The following is a 21,999-nucleotide window of genomic DNA, read 5'->3' as shown; positions in this document are numbered from 1 at the left end:
AAAGAATAAGAAAAATAATATAATGGAAATTTGGAAAATGTTAATTCAGAAAATTCAAAGTACTTATTTTTTCCTTTTTGGGTTGCATTATTAAAGCATGTTTAAAGCATATTTGATTATGCAGAACTCTGCAGAGATCTTTTTTTGTTTCTTCACAGCTAAACATTTCAGTCACTATGATCTCCTAACTTGAGTTAAATACATAGAAAGAACTCATTTGAAAAAATCAAGGTTCAGTCTCAATAACTCTTCTTGAACAAGAGAATTTAATTAGGAAAAAACACAGCCACTTGATTTAGAACTTGTCAGCGATAGTGAATCCTCCACATTTCATTGAGAATTGTTCTGAGAATTAATTAAGCTTATTGTTAAAAATAGGTTTCACTTATAATTTGTCTACTGAATAACACTGACTTGTTTTAAGTCCTTGCTTTTTTCTGTGACACTGAATGCTTCATCACCAACATTCTGCTTTTTAGAGAGACAGGACAAACAAATTGCCCCCAAAATACTCTTTGGTCAGTTAAGTAATTAGGGATCAGTGAATCTCTCCCTCTCATCTTGAATCATTTAAACATACTTTTATTGCAAAGAGGAACAACAACTGCAGAAGGCAAGCCAGGCTAATTAACACTGTATATCAAATAGAAGGACCCTAGAAGTAAATAGGCTTCAAGAAGTTTGAAAAAAAACCCCTGCATTTCTTCAATCAATGGAGATTGGCATCAAAAAGCAGAGGTACCAGAAAGCAGGAAAAAAGGCACTTCCACTTAATTCAGAGCTGGGAGAACTGGGTAAATCTAGAGATCAAAGAAAGAAAAATAACACAAAAACTAATCCTTAATTTGGAAAAGGGATAAATCAGTAAGAAGAAAAGATTAACAGGATAGAGCTTGTGATTTTTCATTTGAAAGGATGTAAAGTAAGCTGGAAAGATAAGGATTATCCAAAATTTCCTCAACAGCTACTGACAAGCTATTATGTTGTCTAGTGTCATGTGCTATTATGTGTGATAAAGCTGATTTGCTTGTTTGTGCATGTAGAAAACACATTGTTGACACAGGTCTGAAAAACAGTTCTTTTCAGCAATCAAATTCTTATTTTCCTATTTAATGGAAAAGAGAAAATTGTATACAATGGCTAGAAAAAAAGAAATTGGAACAGCTCCTAAGAGGACAGCATGAAATTCAAGTTTTGGGTAGCATGTAGCAGACGTAATAAAAAAGGCAACAAACCTCAGGGATTAGCTGAAATTACTGGCACTTACTGTGAAAAAGGCAGCACTACCTGTAATTAATAGATATCAATCTTTATGGGCATATAATCTTTGTTTTATCTTAGTATCTTTCTGAAGGAGAAAATTACTTAATTTATAAGGAATCTTCAGTGCTTGTGAAGAAATCAGATAAAAGACAATTCAACATCAGAAATTGTTGCAATACTATAGTTTTCCTCTCTGTAAAAACATTCTTATAACACAAGCAGGTGAACAAGGCAATCAAAAAACATTATTTGCATTCTTTAAGTTCATCTATTACAAAAAAACCTTTCAAGTTAACTACACTGATTTTAATACCTTTAAGAGGCAGTTGATAGCTCCAGTTTAGAGATAAAGGAAACAGTCACATCATTAAATCTGACAGACCTCTTGATGGTTGCATGGGATAATTTTCATTCTGCGTCTCCTTTTGGACTTTGTATGAAAATTTGTTTTCCCAATGCTTCACCAAATGATTATGAAAAGAGATTCTTCTTACCTTTCAAGCCTCTGGGTGTTATTCTGAAACAACCATTACTTTAGTAAGGGAAAATCTTTATTACACTTATACCACTGTTTCTCTGGTTTAAAATTAATAAAATGCTAAATTCCTTCTCTCAAGGAAGAGATTTGTGAAAATAAAGTTTTCACAAATATGTAAGTACCTTAACAAGATGTGAATGCCGAAAGTACTTAAGGTTCAGTCCGCTTTCACTACCCATATACATTTCAGAGGTTTTAACTATTTTTGCAAACACAGGTTTTACCTAATGTAGTATATTAACAGTAAAAAGAGTAAAATCCTTGAACATAAACTACTGCATGGTAAAAACAATATCCTAGCAAGAGAAGTCTGAGAAAGTAAAACCCTATTCCAATGTTCTCATGGCCCTTTAAATGTGCTGTCATTTCAAAAGATGCCATTATTGTGCAAAGAAGTAAGCTTAATTTCCCTCCTCTCAACAGATGATACTAGGCCAAGTATGTGATACTAGACTATGAGTGCAATAAAGCATCTTATGTACATTGTTAAGATAAACTTTGATGTTCAATGAAGCACTTTGTGCTGCATGCTTTAGTGGTTGTGAGATATTACTCCTTCATATAGTAAAGGTCACAATTCAAACACTTTTCAGCTATTTGCAATGTAAGTCCTGGTTCTGCATTTCTCTAAGAACACACAAATGATGTTCAGTACTTGATACCAAAATGCCCTCTGTTGATTTACATACTATGGCTTATGGGCAGAAAAAGCATCACACTGAACCAAAGGCAAAGTCTGGCACATCTCTGCCTTTCACACACAGCAAACACAGCAGAAGTGCCCACACTCTCTTCTTCCTGTGCTGGTTTGGAGCTTGCATGGGTTTTTGAGCTTGGTATCAGCAATGCATTTAAAGAACTAAATATTGTTTAAACCTAAATATTATTGTAAGATGCAAGATTGTTGCTAATGTTGATGACTGAAGGTATCAACCTGATCTTCAGGTAAACAAGAAGGATTTCACATAAATATTGTAAAAGCTGAAAGTAAGATCCTGTATGCATCATAAAAGGCAGAGAAGAAAAAGACAAATTTTTGCTGAGATTTATATGAAGAGACAAGTGGTATTAGTGATATGCATTCTTTTTGCAAATACAGTCAGGCAGGTACAATCCCAATGGCTTTATCAAAACAAAACGGGCCCTGCCTAATCACTCCGGCTTTGTGACAGAAAAGTAAATCAGGGAATCCAAATTCCCCCTGGTAACTGAAAGATATCCATTTTAATGAGATTGTGAATAATTTATTATCTTTCCCATAAAAAATATATTTTGAATAATTTGTTAATCTTAGTAATAGTACAGCAAAATATCTAGGGAAGAATGAAAGCAGCAGAGTACAAAGCATATGATGTTCATTTTAATTAAATTATTCCCCCCCCCCCCCTTCACAGAACAGCTTTAAAGACCCCATTTGGCAAGAAACTGAGCTACAGCATTATTGGTCCTGGTTATATCTTATAAGCAAGGAGAAATATATAATTTTGAGGTGAACATATAGATTATGGGCATACCAAATTATTTATCAATCCAATTAGCCACACAAATAATCCCACCTCTATTCACACCACAGCAGTTAGAATAGATGCCTGAAATACGCATTTATATTCCCTGTAATTACAGTGCAAGTGAGGCAGATGTTTAAATTTAAATTCTTTGCTATATGGGGATTGTATTACCTACCTGAAATTCATCAGATTCAAATATGCTACTGAGCTGAGACTGAACAACCCAAATGCATCTTTCCCTATAATGAATAATCTGACTTGTGAATGCAGCTGCTAGCAGCTCTTATTTCAATTAATCATATAACCCTACCACAAAACCAAACATATTCTTAAAGACTGTATAAACTTTATTATGGAATGTTTAGGGGAGGGAACACAGACCCTTTTAAATGTTACATCTCCTTATTCAGCAAGACCTTCTCTGCTACTTGTAAAAAACGTTGGATCTATCCATCACATACAGTGCAAAACTACAGCTCAGACAACACTGACTTCACCAAGGAGAAAATGCACATCTGCATGCCCAGAACATTCTGACAGCTTTCCTAACCAAGTCAACTAGTCGTGACAACTTCTGACTAAAACAATGAATAAAAAATAATATTTAAAAAGCTCCCTCTTCTTTCCTTTCAATTCCTCAGCAATTCAGGCTGAGATTTCACATAATTACAACTCAGAACATTTTCAGACAGAATATGTATCTATTGAAGGGTTGTACAACTCTAAGTTGAGAAGGTAGACCAAAGAATTTATAGAGCTGTGGAAAATGTGTAGAAGCAAGTTAATTTTTTGGCAGGACAATTATGGAATGACCTGATTGTATAAATTTGATTTGTATGATTGGGTTTTACAGAAATACAAGATAAAAAAAAAGACACTCTTGTGTAACACACTTGAGTCTATGCCACATTGCACAGAATTCCAAAAGGGATTCCAGGCACATCCTGCCGTTCACAGCAATTATAGAGAGTACCAAGGGTTTGCAATAACATCTTACCCTTATATTCTAAATATCTGTGCCCAGTGACTCCTCACACTGCACTGGAGCCTGGACTTCTAAGAACATCTCATGCTACTTGGATGAGAAAAAAAGGGCCAGGACAGGGACTATCGTAAATATGTAAAAAGCTTAACACTTGGGAAATAAGACCTTTAAAATCAAGCTGAAGTACACAATTTCCTGCAAGCTAAATTCTGATTAAGAAAAACCTTAATGGTTTCCTGACTTTAAAGCGTGTACCACTATATTGAGAATTCTCTTACCATTGTGGATAAAAAATTGTTGTTTAACTACTGAATGCATACTACATATATATGTATATACATAATTTTACTTTCTCTTAGCTTCTGTCTTATACTGGACACCCATTCTTCACTGACTAAAAGAAAAAAAAAAAACAAACAATGAAAACATTTGACAAAAAATGTTCTAGAAAAACTCAGCATCTGAAAAAAAGAACATTAGTTCAACAGTGTAATTACCAAACACTTTTAAGGCATAAAACATCAAAGTTCAAAGATCAGTTTCAATAATGCCTCTAGCATTTATGCTTTAAAATAAAATCTGTTCCCTGGACAGTTACTTAATAAGGTAAGTTTAAATTGGCTTCTCTCTTGGAAAGTATACAGTAATTAAAACAAACAAACGAACAAAAAAGCCAACTAGCTCTTCTTTCCCTCAAACCCTCAGATCTACTTTTGAAAAACTTAAAATATTATCATGATCTTCCATCTCCAAATGTTCTTACAGAAAAAGTTCAATTTCTTTCCCACATGTACCCCACTTCCCCATTTTAAAATGTTAAGGGAGTATTTTCAAGAATTCTGTAATTGTTTTCAACCTCTATAGGAAAAACAATTCTGTAATTTTCAAAATTTCCATAAATGTTTTCTATTAATACCAATGCCAGTAGGATGGGGTGAGGTTTTTTGTTGTTTCTTTCATTTTTAGTCTTTTATTCACTCCCAGCAAGGTTAGACAAGCATCTCCAACATACCTTCCATGTTTCTCAGAAGTCAAGAGCTGGATAAATAAGCAAAGTCAACTTAGAAACACAAATTAAAAAAAACTACAAAATCAACAATTTTAGTTCCCAGTCAGCAAATTAGCTAGTTTAGGGCAGGAGGGAAACCTACTCCTCACTGTATGTTTGGGGTCCAGCATGGATGTGGAAGCATTTTGCACAGATGAATTAATGAGAGACAGAGATGTCATTGTTCCAGGAGCAGAGGAGGATGGGGGAAATGGAAATAAAACAGACATCCAGAAAATCAAGCCTCTTAACTCGCTCAAGAAACAACTGATCAATACTGCTGGTAATTTCCCCACTGTACATGTGCTGCTGAAAACAAAAGATTAGTGCAGATAATTTTTTATAGCCAATTTAGAGCTAGACATAGATTTAATGAGTAATTTACAGGTTGAAACAAATCTGTATCTCTGGAGTTTTCACTGGGTTTATGACCTAAGCAGGTGAAGGCTAGAATCAAGAATCAGGAAGAGGGAGGGAATTAAGCAGGTCTGTTTTAATTCAAGGGCACATCCTGACTCCATCTTGTCCATCAACAGCTGTTATCAAATAGATTACCAGCAATATGCTATTCAAAGTCAAAATTAATCATTTTTTCATTTTCTAGTTCTATTGAAATTGAAGGAGATAACTTCTTACCAAGGTATAAAACAGAGCAGGTACTTCAAAATAGAGTAATAGGCCAAGATAACGTGAAATAACAGCCTCCCCTGAGGAGATTTGCATAGTTTAAATGCTCTGAAGTACTGTACTCTGGATGTTCAGTAACAAATCATGATATTCTGAAGGAAAACTACTGCATGGCCTAGCTAATATCTGTGAGGCAATTATAGCCTGAAAATCTGTTTTTCATGATAAATCCACATGGGAAGTCTTCTGTTCATCTGCATGAGACTATGCAAAATCTGGCTTTCTGATGTCTTCCCTTCTTTTATTTGCATCCTGAATATCTTTCTTTTCTTTTCTCTTCTTTTTCAACATCAGGAGAGCATGCTGAAATAGATAAACCATTTCCTTACCCAGTCAAGGGAATGTACTGTTCTACTCCTTCAACTCACAGGATTGTTTTTAAGAGAACAGTAACTGAGAATTTTTGCTTATTGTTACAGTGCTGCCTTTCGCTTCCTTAACTTAATTCACTAGAATGAATTCCTGGCAAACACATATAAAGATTTGTCTACAACATATAATCTGTAAAGAAAGTAAAATTCAAAGGTAAAAAGAGGGCATATAATAGGCCAAATAAACATATATAAAATATGTATGGCCTCTGAAGAGATTGCAGAGAAGTACAAAGAAAAATCCTTAAGCTTTGTCCTTCTTTATATCAGAAGGCATTTCTGCCTTAAAACACAACACAAAAATTTCCCTGCTGGTTTTCCCTATGTGAGCCTCAGGTGTGCTGTGGCTTTAGAGAGCTCTCTAAGGTTTTTCTTGCTGACAGCAGAGACAACCAGCACTCAGGAATGCCACTAGCTTCAACTCATTGATTTTGTCAGCACATCTCTCTAGAGATAAATATGGCTCTGACCACATCATTTGTGCTGTCATCTCCCAGGACTGAGTAATGACACCCTGTTTCTCTGTCAGCTGTAACATGAGGACACTGCTCTTTCAGAATGGTTTCACAGGGGACAGGCAAGCCAGGGTGATTCAGCAATCAGGAAAATGCCATGTACATGGATTAGGCAGGGATCCCACACGTTCCTTTCTGCTGGAAATTTCACAAAGCACATCTACATCTGTACAAGCTTCCACATACCATGATAGTACATCGGAGAAAAATGGATGCGGGAAAATGCCAACTGGAGGTTTAAACAAGGAACAGCCATACAGACAGATACCCAAATAGGGCCAGGAAGGGAAATCATTGTGTCTTGCACAGCCACAATGAAATAGCTTCAACAAAGCTATTTTGTGGGAAGCATAAACAGCAATTTCTTCAAAAGCACATGTAATTGTTTGAGCAGCAGGTCATCTGCCAGTGATGCAGTCTAGCTAGGTAGAGCAGAGCACCACTACTTTGGATTGATTCTACTGAGAAAAGTCATAAGGTATGAGAAAAATAGCTAAGAAACACCTCAAGGACTCAGTAAAAAAGTTCTGAAGTGAAAAGCTATAAAAACATCTACGGAAAGAAAACAAAGAATCAGAAGATGGCAACATCATGGATGAACCCATTCCAAGACAAAGGCTGACCTGGCCTCAAATGACTAATGACAACCTGGGCAGCAAAGATACATCCCATGTCTCATTGGGAATACTGACCATGGTAATACCTACCCTAGCAGTGTGTTAGTCCTGGTTATCTACTGCATGTATCAGAGCATAAAACAAATCTGTGTATTCTGAAATTACACAAATACTTCTTGCAAAGTCTCCCTTTAAAGAACAAAAGATGCCCACACCAAAAGTGATCCCGCGAGGAAGGAATCTCATACTCTAAGGAGGACAGGCAGGTTTCTCACTCAGAGGACAAATCCAGTGAAGACAGTATTAAAATATTTTCAGGAAGCTCCTGGTTAAGTGACTACCAGGGACAATCACCAATCCACAACACGATACAGCCTGTCAGTAAACCTTTTACTGACAGACTGGTGCTGAGGACATATGGACCACAAATTTTTCTAGATATCCAACAGCCAGTAATTCCCCATGTAGATGTAGTCTCCAATCAGCCAGCCTCTGTTCAATACTCATAGTAACATAACAGAACTGAAGTTAAGCCTGACTTTGCACACTGAATTGACCCTGGAGTTAATCCTGGACCCTCTCACAAAGCCAGCCCTAACAGCACTGAGAGAGAAGGGACAAAAGCAGTAGCAGGGTATAAGAAAAAAATAAGATGTTAAAGGGAACCTGATCTAGCAAACTGTGTACCTTCCTAAAAATGACAGACAGTAGAGTAGAAAGAAAAGATGACTTGCAGTCCTAAGAACTGAATATACCCACAGATGGAAAAACACTATCAGCTGGAGCCACTGATGGTGGCCTTCAACAGAACCTCTGATGGAACTTATAAAGTGTAAAATTATTCCTGCTTGCAGTGAGGGACCAAACCTTGGTCATAAAATGCAGCCAAAACGTAGAAGAGGAAAGCAAACTTAGTCTTTTTCAACGTGTTTTCAAAATAGTCTGCAGGAATGGAGAAATATTTCTCACAGCTCTTTAGCTTTTTTCCTTTTCTCTGGCTCTTCAAGTAATTTCAAGATAATGAAAGCATTATAAAAGAAACAGAAAGGAACTAGGAACAACCAGGGCAACCAAATATGTTAGTTTTGTTGTTTTTTCAGTCTTTGAAAGAAATAATAAGAAAAGACAGACTGTGCATGCAAAATTACTGAAAGAAAAAAGCAGACGTAAATAAGTATACGATTCAAGAAACAAATCTTGAAATCTAGTATTTTTAGGGAAATGGCCTGAGGACCTGAACAAAATTTATACCATTTCTTAGGTGAAAGTAGTTCAAAAGCCAAATTATCTGTAATCACAGTTGACTGTACATGACATTAAAAGTATGCTAAAATGCTTTCTCAAAGAATGTTCAATAAAATATGAAACTGTAATAGTAACATGCTTCCAAAGAACATACACAGAATTTTTCATATCTCAAATTTGATTGCCATCAACTGGTTTTACACTGCAGGCAGCTTTTTGGAAAATGTCTCACATTAAATATATTTATTAAATATATTTCGTCTTTCCTTCCTAAGTGGTCGGCAAAGTTAACAAATACATATATTTTAGACAAAACCAAAGTCAGAAGAAAAAATTAAGGAGTTAATCACAGAGTTCTCCACAGGGAAAGAGATAAACATGATACAGGTGACATGGCAGCTTAAAATATAAAAGTTTTAAAATACAGAACTTGTGCTGAAATACGGAGAGAGAGATATCTAAAAAGCATGTTCAGCCAGCTGCCCTGTTTACTGCTGCACCAAGTGGTTACAACAGAGAGGCTTATTGATCACCCAGAACAGCAGCTAAGCCATAAAATGTGATGACTGGAGGTTGAATGCAAAATGAGATCAAACCTTCACTCTGAGGAGTGGGTGAAGTGACACGGTTCATGTTACTGGGAAGCCAGGGCAGGGAAAAAAGATACTCTGCTCTCAGTACCAATTTCACAGCAGGGCTAGTATTTTGGATTTCTTGTGAAAGGATGATGAAAAAATGTCTCCTAGACTCTTAGACTATCTCAGTATCTCTGAATTTCTACCCCCAGCTTTTAGAGTGAGGGAAAAACAAGCAATTAAGTAGCAACAAGCACAGTTTTTCCATAAGTGTGAATTTTGCTTGTAAGATGATCTAGCAATCAAATTCCAGCAAGTCTATCAAGGATACTTAGTTCCAACACATTTTCAAAGTATTATTTCTTTTTTTATAGGGAATAATTGTAAGCACTAACACCTGCATCTAATCTGATCTTCACCTAATGATCACGTCATTAAGATATTTCACACATAAAAGATGAGGAAAAAGTACAACTTTTAAAGATTGCTTCACTGCTCTTATATTTCTTATATTTGTGAAGAGATTACACTTTCAGTTTTACTGTGTACATGAACTAGATTGTTTTGGACAGTTCCTCACTGCTTCAGTGGAAAAAAAAATATATATAAGTTCATGGCAAAAGTCACAGCTTTTGTATTTGTCCATGTAAAATGTGCTGGTTTTGGCTGGGGTAGGGTTAATTTTCTTCTCAGTGGCTGGTATGGGGCAGTATTTTGGATTTCTGCTGAACACAGTGATGATAATATAGGGATGTTTTTGTTACTGCTGAGCAGGGTTTACACAGAGCCAAGGCCTTTTCTGCTTTTCCTGCTGCCACACTGGTGAGGAGACTGGTGTGCATGGGAGGCTGGCAGGAGACACAGCCAGGACTGGTGACCCAAACTGTCAAAGGGATATTCCAGACCATGTGACATCAGGGATCAGAGTGTGAAGTGGCAGAAAGAAGGAGCAAGGGGGGATGTTTGGAATGATGGGGTTTGTCTGCCCAAGTCACTGTTAGATGTGATCGGGTCCTGGAGATGCCTGAACACCTGCCTGCCCTTGGGAAGCTGTGAATGAATTCTTTGTTTTCCTTTGCTTTGTTTGTATGGCTTTTACTTCCCATATCAAACCATCTTTATCTCAGTCCACGAGTTTGGAAATTCTCTCCCTGATCCTGCTGGTGGGGGAGTGAGTAAGTGGCTGCTTGGGGCTAGGCTGCTGGCTGAGATGAAGCCACGAAAAATGTATATATATAAAAATATATATAAAAATGACATGACATGCAGATCAATTCTTACACCTCTTTTTCTTCCAAATCTTTCTTTCTATAACCCCAAGAAATGTTTTGAGGCATAGTAAGCTTCCAGAAGGAAAAACAAAAATAGTTCCTTGCTGGGAACAGTTAGGTCTGCAATAGCTTTACAAAATAAAGATCTGTCAAGTACATCTACAGGAAAATCATAGCGTATGGCAAATTTTTTGAATGAAATTGTAAACAAGTGATCTTCATTTCATATTTCTAAATGAGGTCTTTAATGTGAGATAGACACTACTTGTTCAAGGAAAATGGTATGGCTTCTTCTGATATTTATATTAACATGAAACAGATGCTCACACATATTTGTGGGGGATATGAGCAAAGAAAATTAATTTATTTAGTAAATAATTGAATAGATCTATAATTTAACTGTGTGTTCTGAAATTACAAAGCATATCTGAGAAGTAATCAATAGAAATAATTAGTAGGAAAAATATTTAAAATAGCTACAGAAATCTACTTATCTTCTATACTTCATCAATGAATCATTTTAAATAATTAAAATATGCAATTTCTGTGATAATCCAAGACTTATAATAACATCAGATAAATCATATAAATCAACTAATATCATATACAAGTCAAAAATAAATTTTGGTAACAATTTTGGTAATTACAGCACTAAAGGCAATTTTTTCCTTTCATATCCCATCTCAGATCAGATATGACCAGAAATGACACCTAAAATTTCATTCAGGATAATAAACCAAATAATTAATTTCTTTACAGATAGCTTTTTAATTGAAAAGTACTGTTTTCTGTATTTTCCCATGAAAATTTTCCCAGAAACTATAGACCAGAATTATCTTTAAAAACCTGAGACAAACAACAAATAAACAAAAGCAAAAAACAATACACAAACCCCCTGAACAAAACAAAAATTAGTTGAAGTGACTGAAAAGGCTGAAGAGAAACATAAGTGTATTTAGAATTAAATAATTTTCTTTTTTGTTTTCTGTTAATTTGGTAAAAATTAAAAGCAGTTACAATTGTTAAACTCTTTGATTTTTGGAATTTCTTTCCTCTTTTTCTTCTTAACTGATCTTTCAAACTACAGAAATTTTATTTTCAAAATAATTTTCTTAGAAATGACATATTTTTCCACTCCGGTACTTCATGTTTTAGGAAACTGTGATTTGTTGCAGATTAAGTTGATAAAATAAGTAACAATAATAGTTTAAATATATATTAATGGTTAAGAAGCTACATACCTTGTGGTTGTTTAAACAGAAGATGAAAACCAGATTTGTTACAGGTGGCCTGGGACAGGACAGATGCACTCAGACGCTCATTCAACAGCCCCTCATCTAAAACAAAAAATAAATTAAAAATTATTTGTGGAAGCCCATTTAGAATTCAAAATTGATGGAACAATTTCCCTCATAAAACAGCTTCACAGACAGGTTTTATAAAATACATCCTTGAATGGAAGCACATGGCCCCTTTTCTCCTGCTCTGCTTAAAGGTCCTCTCAGTATTTTCCTCATTGTGAAGTAGAGATACAATATAGATATCTTTCAATATAGAATTGAAATGAAGCACCAAGAAAATGCAAACTTTAAAATGTTTCAATTAAATAACAATTAGAGATTACAAAATAAACTCTTTTCTAAATGAAAAAAATCAAGTAGCAATGAAAGCCAACGGTGACGTGAAATGTAAGAGACACGGGTTTAGGAGCAGCAGCACAGATACAGCTGCAGACAAGATTTGCTTTCTTGCCAGCAAGGTACTGGATCAACCAACAGATCACTTCATAAAGACAGAGGATTTACACGTTGTTTAGATTGTTTCACTGATCACTGTCAATGCTGTGGATAAATGAAAAATGAGATAGGAAAAACTTATTTGAAGTCCAATTTTATAAACAGGTTTTGGAACCAAAGGAAATTCTTTGTAGGAAATACGTCTAAGCAGCTAACTCCAAGAACCTGAGACCAATAGATAGACCATATCTGTACAATATGTCATATTAAAAGTAACTGATAACACTAAATGATGAACTGCTGACAGGAAAATGGAATACACAGGACTCATCCAACAGCCAGGGAAGACTGTCATTTGGGGTTATGGAATAAAGTTAAAATGGCTTTAAGAAACAGAATAATGATCAAAGACATTCAGGAAGGCAGAAAACTGCTCGCTTGGCACTATCGTTCCTGGTTCTTGGACGAAGAGAAACAATCCCAAAGTTATTTCACCTCAAGAACAAGGTTTCAGGTTTTGGAAACCAGCTTAGAGGTTCAAAGTTAAGATTTGTATACTGTGAGGAAATAAAAAAAGAATTGAAGGGCCCTTGCCAAACATTAAATGATGGGTGCATAAGAAAAGCCAACACATCCATTTGAATACAGCAATAAAACAACTGTATCATCTTCTTTCCAGACCTGAGAGACTGAAGTGGCAAAAACATGGCTATAGTGAAATCTTCCTCTATAATGCTAATTATTCTGTAAGAATTATTTTCTATCTTTTTTTTTTCAGGATGCTAATAAGCTGAATACCTTAAATTTGCCCTACTAGAAGATTTTTGCAAACATTAAAATATATGGGGTTTTTTTAAATTTATATCCTTCTACACATTCAGCTAAAAAGTAATTTTCACACAACTAGCTAACTAATCTTGAGATCTTTTTTTATCTGAGATATATAGTTTCACTGTATGAAAGTAAAGGCACTAGGTTATTCTCCATGATGCTTCAAAATTGCATTTATCACTTCAGAGCTGCATTTATACATAGCACATTATTTTTTTAATTGGTAGCAAAAATAATTATTTGAATTATGTCAGAATCAGCACAAAGAGATGTTAGTACTTGTATTCTAAATTGACTAGATGACTAGTATATAGTATTAAATAAAATAGTATTTCTTCACATCTCTACTATTTCACTCTAACATTGACATATATATATATACATACACACATATACATATATACAATAATACTTAGCCCAATACATTTTGTCTGAAAGAAAAATGACCAAGTAGCAGACTTGTCTTTGAGTACTTAGTTCAGTTGCATAAAGTCCTAGTTTAAAAATATTTTGCAAAGTACATTTAAAAAGTTGCAGTTCCAGTCTGGAAATCTCTGAATGGAAAAAGACACGGCCAACCTAGTCTGAATGCAGCCTTATCTTGGACACAGGTTAAGTTTTAATAAGTAATCTTATACTGTGCCACAGATATCAGTTTTACTACTGCAGGTAACACTGGATTCCAGAGGAACCAATCCACCTCCCTTATCCAATTCCTAATTACTGCTGTAGCTTTAATCCTTTCTTTGAGCACAGGCCTTCAAACTCTGAAATTAATAACTTCTATAGAAGCTGTTGCAATTTTTTTCTTGAACTATATATTTGGATGACTGAAAATATGAAATAAATTGTCCACACTGACTGAAATAAAGCATTATAGTATTAACAAATACTAATACTTAGGGATAATTCTTATACAAGCTTACTCTGTGGGCTCTGGTTTACACTGGAGTAAAACTGAATTTCAATTATTTATATTGTTTTTGTTGCTTCCAAAAAAACTCCTAGTAGAAATACAATACAGTGGTATTTAGAGAAAAGCAGTATCACTCAACCTGAAAGAGTTGCTAAACTAGTGACAAGTGAACTAGTGCAGGTTGCTAAACCATATGTGACAAGAGTTTTCATACTCTGTAGTTCTGGTCACTGGCTCATTTTGGGGAAAATCACCTGTTGTTAAATAAACATTACTCACAAGACTGCTCTCAATGTAGCTGTAAATGCCAATGTGAATAAGAGCTGCACATTTAAGCATCCAAGTGTCTAAATCCTGGGAAGAAAACTTATTGGTATTAAATTCAATAAGAAAATACCTAGTTAAAAGAGGTCTAGGGTGGTAGGAGTAGTAGTAGTTTTATTTGCTCTATAATTATCCCAAATAGAGGTCTGTTTGTGCTACGGCAGCAGTCAAAATTCACAGAAAGAAACACTTCTGAGGAATAATGCTCTTGGGTTTGGCAAAGCCTCAGAAATGCAAATGAAATCTTCAGAAATGGTCTGGACAGGACAATTCCCAATTAATGTCTATTTTAATTCCTGAACTCTGCAGTTCTAAACGCAATTTCATATCTATATAGGGTTGAAATTGTCTGTGGAATGTTACTTGAAAATGAGAGAGAGAACTTGTGTAATTTTCTTTAAAGCATGAAGTAAATGTATAAATGTTTTTGCTTATTGCTGTTACACCTTAATCAAGATGCCCTATTTTCGATGTTGACACACTGAATTCTCGTAAGAAGGGGCACATGGTTTAAAAGACAATTTCTAAAGATCAAGATCAGTCAGGCATGTCACTGATTTCTGAGTTGCTGCCTTCTGTTGATTTCCCCTTTCCATCCTCTTTCTGGCCCCCAGTAACACCAGCAATAAGCCTGACATAGTTTTCAGGATATGTAAGGGCCAGGAATGCTAAACTGAACTTGTGCATCCAAAATTTTGCTTACAAGACTAGATTACTCTTCGTCTGGAAAGAAGGAAATAAGAATTCCAGTTAAGTATTCCCATACAAAGCAAATCACAGAATGAGTATCTAAATACAGCTTGAATGCATAAATCAACTATCTTGTTGTAATAAAAACAAAGCAAACTTTATGTACAGGTCACCAAGAGCAACTGAATTAGAAAATTAACATTACAATAATCTGATTAAAAAATTCAAGATATACTTTAAAGGACAGGCATGATTATCCTTTTCATAAGAATTGCAGTATATAATTTATTTTTTCAAGGACGACCTTATGTAATTCTGCAGATCACTTTTGTAATTCTATTAGATCATCATGGCATCAGGTCTACTGATGGGTAAAGAAAAATGAAGACTGAAAGCTTCTGATGCATAGAAACAAACATTAGTCCTTCACTGTCTAAGCCAGATACTTCTGTCTCTGTCACTATTTCTGAACAACTTGCTGGGACAAGTTCATGCTCAACAGCTAGAAAGATGACTGTTTTCACTAAAACAATCAAACAATTCAGTTTATCCTGGTTTTCAGAATATCACAATCTACTAGTCTTTAGTTGCAATATTTAAGCTCTATAAATATTTTTTCTGATTAAGTAAAATCACAGGTTAAGTTTGCATCACAGGTAAGTCTGATTATTCTTGTCCATTATTTTGTGATTAGGACACTGGATTAGCATTCTTAAAAATTATATCTCAAAGTAATGGAATACTAAACTGAGCTGTCTGGCACTACATTTATTCTCAGTAAGACAAGCAGTTTGCATCTCTGAATTGCTCTTGTTGTTGCACAAATCAGAATCCTAGCTTGCAATTCCCACTAGAATGAAGCGTCCTGCATTTATGAGATGCAACAGGAATCTTTATACTACAGATATAATATACTCCTGCACTTCAAAAATGTATACAATCATTTCCTGGTCAAATAGGGTGGATTACACAGCTAGTAATTCACAGCACTTCTAATTCACACAGTCTGGGCTAAGATAAGCACACAGGGTAGATGGAGTGAAGGAAAAATACAAAGGGTTAACATTTTAGCAAGAAAATTGCATTACTAATAATGTAAAAGTTCACTTTGTCTTCAGCTGTTCCAGGAATGATGTGTTGATGAACAAAACAATTCAAAACTGAGGTACATAACAATTTATCAAGGTACCTCCGGACTGAAGCTCTACCATCCATCATGTCAGTTTCTCTCCCTAATTTACACTGCAATCTCTATCATCATCCCTGTCGTTAATAAAGGTCTTTAATAATACAGACCCCAAGGCTGACCCCTGGGGTGCAATGATCATTACCAGCCAGCAGCTGAATGCCAAGATGTTGATCACTACCATTTGAGACCAACAGTTCAGCCAAGCTTCCAATCCACTCAGCAGGTCTAGACTTCCTCGGCTTCCAAACAAGAATGTTACAGGATACAATGACAAAGACTTACTAAATCATAGTATATTACATTCACTGCTCCTCCTTTATTTGCATAATCAATCATTTCCATACAGAAGGCAATCACATTTGTCCATCATGATTTGCACTTAAGAAATCAATTTGACTATTCCTGATTACCTTCTTGACCTTCATGGGCTTGGACATGGACTGTAAGAGAATGTGCAAACCATGTGCTACACACACTGCAAAAGTAGTGTCCAATGACCCCACCAGGCGTTCAGGTGAGGCTGATCATCCCACTGCTCCTCCAGTCTTCCTTCTATCACTTTTCAAATTTGTGGATCCGAATACCTCCAGCTGCTCTAAGTCCACAGCCAGTCACTCCCTACAGGCTGCCCATTTCCCTCTCCAAACAGGAAGGTCACTTACCACAGCATTCATCCAAGTGGTGAGGCTCCTGCCATTCCCACTGCAGAACCAGGGAGAAACCTCTACAATTCCTGACTGCCTCAGACCAGAGCTTCCACCTTCCCAGCCTCCATCTGGATTACAGACGCAAGATCCTGGCCATGATTCACTTGGTCTGTAAGCACTGAATATTTTGTGTGCTGTTGCTTCTTTCAGTGTTTTCCAGAAGCAAACATCAACTCAAATTCACAAGAGATCTGATTACTTACAAATGGCACTCTTTTGTGACAGTCATAAATGAAAATATTTCAGCAGTTAAACAGGGGACACTGCAATGAAGTCTGGCAAAAAATCCTGGTCAGCAAAAGTACGGAGTGTTTAGTCATGAGACCAAGATGCTCCTGACCTTTTAGTAAACATATTTCCAAGATCCCCCATATATGAACCAGGTATGTGGACAAAGCTGTATTTCTTTATTTCTGACTCATACTTAGAAAGCAGGATTAAAAAGTGTGAGTTTAATGCAACAAACAAACATTAATCAGTTTTAAAAATCACATTTCTTCACTTATTCTATATGCCTCAAACCCCAAATCACAGCACAAGTGTGCAAATAAGGCTTAAAACTTACCTTTGAACAGGCTTGATTTTACTATTTTCTTATGCTTTGGTTGCTATTTCTCTTACATTTATTTATTTATGAAAATAAAACTGGAAGGTTTATCTTCAATTTTTGTAATTTTCAGATTTGTTATTTGCCAGGACATGCTTTGGCACCTGTTTTCTGCTGCTACCTACATGTTCGAGTAGGCAGAGATTCAGAGAACCTTTTAAAGCCTTCTGATGCACTTGAAGTGAAATTTCCTCTCTGAGTAAATTTTAGCCATCAATGAGAATGTGGGATTTAGAACCTGAGTTCCTACAGCTCTTGTGAAATCCCAGTATGGATAGTTACTTGTCGATCTCTGGTAATTCTGGATCTCATATTATCCTTTAAAGCATGTTGGAAAATATTGATGAAATATACTTGCTTGGAAGATCATCAGAAAAAACCCAAAAAAACCCCCAAAGAAAACCTTAAAAATGTTTTGCCCTTGCTCTCTTACTAACTCCTTTAGTTACCCAGAATCTGACCAAATAGTATAAAATATTTGAAGGTAATTGAGGAACAAAAACAAAGCAAAGCATTAGTTATGTAGCTAAGGCACAGCTACCAAAACTCATCCCAGTCTCCTGTTGCCAAAGTGCTGCAGTGCAGTGCACAGCCAGCCAGCAGCTGCACGTCCCCATGAGGCTGCATGACCTAAGAAGTCTTCTGTGAGCAGCTGTTATTGGTTTGTGTTCTTTCCTATCTCCCATAGCACACTCTACACAGTATTCAGGGTGGGTGTGGACAATGTACAAGAACTCTATTGCCAAAAAATGGAATGAGGAAAATTAAATCACATCCCTTTCACACCTCTAATGGAACCCAAGGAGCTTAAATTCCTTCCCCCACTCAAAACAAACAAACAAACAAAAAAAAAAAAACAACAACAACAAAAAAACCAAACCCCTGTACCTGCCATCACGACATCTAGCACCACATTTTCAACAGTTGGGTTTTTGAAGGCTATGATGGCAGAGGAGTACTCTCCAATGCAGGCACTTATGGTGGTGGTTTCCATGCGCTCAGGAGGAACTCCAGACCCCGTCAGGTAAAATATCCGCTCTCCAAACTGTGAATGGAACGTGCCATTATTTATTATTTGATGAGCCACAGCTGTACGTTTTAAAGTATTTTTCCTACTTTCTTCTGCTGCTCTGTGTCTCTGCTATAAGTGAACTTTAATTTTTGCTTTCTTTTTTCTTCCTTCAAGCTGTTGTTACTCTAAGTATTGCTATCTGGAAATCAATACATTCATTCTGGGAGATGTTCACATCTCCTTTTTGTGTTTAATTTCTGTCCTACTTCAAGCACACAGTATTTAACTTCCATCCAGCTAATCAGAGCTTTCAGTGTAGGTAAAGATGTAGGTAGTTGCAAAAGCAGAATTCAAAGCACATATATGAAAACCTGAAAGAAAATGAAGTGAGAAGTTGTCTCCAGAAGAGAAAGGAAGAAAGAAAATAATTCTTTGATGGGACAGCAGTAGAATCACACAACAAGCTAAAAGTGTTACTCCAAAGATAATAATGAACATTAACCTTTAGACACAGAAAAATCAAGGATATTGGAAAGAAATAGTAGATCTAAAATTTCTGTGGACCACCAGGTTTCAGAGAAGATAAGGACATTGTGTCCACTTGAACTGACATTGGATATACACTATTCATATTAAAATTGCTGTCTCCTTGTTTTTATCCTTACTAAATATTTAAGACAGATTCTGAAAATAAATGCTGTGCCAACACCACCTGCAAATAACCTGTCTTTTCAGACAAAAAATTGCCACGGCTTCCTTCAGTATTTGTTTTTTTCATATAAAAGAATATTTGCTTTTTTAGTATTGCTTAAAACACTACTGAAAACTGCTGGTAGCACTCAACTGGAATAATTCACAGGTCAGCAGTCTTTTAAGATATCTGAAACCAAAAAAAAAAAAAAAAAAGCAATGTCTTCATTTAACCACATCTTGCATGATTAAATATTACCATTTACATTGTACTATCAATTTTTCTTTTTTATTCCAGCTGTAATTTTAAAACAGTTAGTAGGTCATGCTGATGACTTGTCTCTTTATTTACTAATTTCTCTTTCAACTTCAGGAAAATTCACAGAGAAAAAACAAGTCAACAATTCTAAGATGTTCAAAGCAAAAAACATTTTCAGATAAAATGAAAGGAAGAATTTACTTTTTCAAGTGTGTGATCTTCTAAAATTCAGATCAGATTAAAAAAATGAAACAATTTAATTTTTGGGGGGGTTAGGAAAAACATCAAGGAATTTAATTTCAGAGGTGACACTCCTAAGAAGTGCCAGTCTTCTGGTGTTAAAACCAGCAGAACTCACTACTGAGCAAGCTAAACTTATTCATTACCTGTTCTAGCTCCTAGGTCATTATGCCACATTTTAATACTATAAACAGAATAATTTCTGTGTAAAACTAAGGATAAAACAAATTACAAGTTTTTAACATTTTCATGTTTGCTCTTTCATTATGCATCCATTCGCCAAACTTCATCTTGACCTACAGGCTGAATCTCTTACTTCCTTGCCTATCATAAATAGTATCTAATCTGAATCCCAAGTGTTGTGGGTACAAGCACATCATCATACCTTTGGGCATTTGAAGGTTATTGTTGCCTTGTGATTGCGTCTTCCAAGGGCAGAGGGACAGAATCTCACTGGCAGCTGAGTGGTAGAATGAGGAGGAATAGTCAGCTGTACAAACACAAGAAATAAGCAAAAGAAAGGAGGGGTAAGGGAGATGAAATCAATTTTTTGAGTCTCTGTTTTGTGCTTTGTACCAACAGTGCTGATGTGTATGTGATTAATGTGTTCCACCAGATGCATTTCCCCCTCTCAGCCAGCGAGTTACCACAGCAAACAATGCCAGTGGCAGTCCCTGCACATCCACTGCCCAGCAGCGCCAGGACTGGGGCTGGAACTGCCCAAGGACACGGGCAGCAGCTCTCCAACACCATTCCAACAGCACTGCGGTGTCTGACGGCACTGAAGGGTTATCACAGTGAACCCACGGACACAAACTGCCTGAGAAAGGAAACACATGCCAGGGTTTTGATAAACCAGTGCTTTGTCTCTTTTCTGCCTGCCTTTAGAAAACCAACACTGTAAATAATGTTGCAGGTTTTCTCCTCACCTCAAGTATTCTACTTGAGACTCAATTGCATAGGCAAAAGCAAGTAGCTGACTACAATGGATTAATATCTGTTTTCAAGAAGCAGATAAGCAGTAAATGAATTGAATTATGAAGAATAAAAATGCCAATGCATTTAGAGTGTGATCAGCCAGAATCACTGAATACACAATTACTAGGACTATTTCTTTAATAAAAAACTGGTATTAGCCTTTTAATATTATATAAGTATAAATAACATTTGCATATAAGAAGAGATAAAAAGGCAATTGATTGGTATCATGAGCAGTTAACCTATGTTTCATAAAATGAATACAATTTGCAATAAATGAAGGTCAGAGCAATACCCTACAATAGCTGGGACTGATAAAACACACATGAAACTGCCAACTGCTAATGCTCAGCATAACTGAAATAGAAACTCCAGGAGAAGGCACTGTCCCTATCTCCACCATCTTTTAAGTTCCATGGCCTTCACTGGCCCGCCCCCAGCTGGGCCTTCCAGTCACTTGGCCAATCAGAATCCAATTAGTGCTGCCCCAGAGTGTGATTGATGGATAATTCTGCCAATCAGAGGCTGGGTTAGCACCACCCTCCCCCCACCCCAGTGTGTGATTGATGGATGGATTGATGGATGGATTGATGTATTGACAGCTCAGCCAGGCTGGAGGGTCTGGGGTCACTGTCCCCCCACAAAGCAAGGCCTGCCCCATCCCCAGCCCCTCCACAGGGGCGTTGTCTTGGGACATTGATGTCATCCAGTCTCTGTTGTGATGGATGAATCCCATCCATCACCCAAGCCTTTGCTGCTTTTCCTCACTGCCCCATGGCATTCCCTGCCATCCCACAGATGAGCCCAGGCAGCAGCCACGCTGCTCCTGGTCTTGCCAGTCGTCCCCTGGGTGTATTTATAGGATAGAGTTACCTGGAATAAAACACACATCATTCCAAACACTGATAAAATGATAATATATAAAAGCAAATCTTTAATGGAAGGGCCTTTGCGGTGCACCACATGGCAATATGCACATGTAATACAGTAGTTCTACAATTCTTACAATGTTATTTGATTAGCATAACTATCAAATATTGTCCAATTAGAAGAGCAGTTGCTTAGGTAATTTTACGCCGGGTACTGCCCCATTGGAATTGGTCTAGGGGATTCTTTATCCATTTCTTGTGTCTTCTCAGATTCTGGTTGGAAAACAAAACATCTTTGTTGCAGGTTCTCTTCTTGAAAATAAGACTA

The 21,999-nt window shown here is 36.3% G+C and overlaps 1 protein-coding gene across 1 annotated transcript in view; it reads right to left on the bottom strand.

Annotated features, from left to right (window-relative positions):
• Positions 1-21,999, bottom strand: part of CFAP47 (cilia and flagella associated protein 47) — a 259,734-nt gene that overhangs the window by 48,227 nt on the left and 189,508 nt on the right. Inside the window, exons 55-57 of the mRNA XM_041487933.1 lie at positions 20,210-20,314; positions 18,512-18,668; positions 11,865-11,960 (exon numbers count right to left, since the gene is read on the bottom strand). Of these exons, the coding sequence (XP_041343867.1) occupies positions 11,865-11,960; positions 18,512-18,668; positions 20,210-20,314 (358 nt within the window). The remainder of the gene's footprint in view (positions 1-11,864; positions 11,961-18,511; positions 18,669-20,209; positions 20,315-21,999) is intronic.

The sequence above is a fragment of the Pyrgilauda ruficollis genome, unplaced genomic scaffold, assembly GCF_017590135.1.
Source record: "Pyrgilauda ruficollis isolate IOZ18807 unplaced genomic scaffold, ASM1759013v1 scaffold85, whole genome shotgun sequence".
Classification (NCBI taxonomy): domain Eukaryota; kingdom Metazoa; phylum Chordata; class Aves; order Passeriformes; family Passeridae; genus Pyrgilauda; species Pyrgilauda ruficollis.
This window is presented reverse-complemented; position numbering and strand designations above follow the sequence as displayed.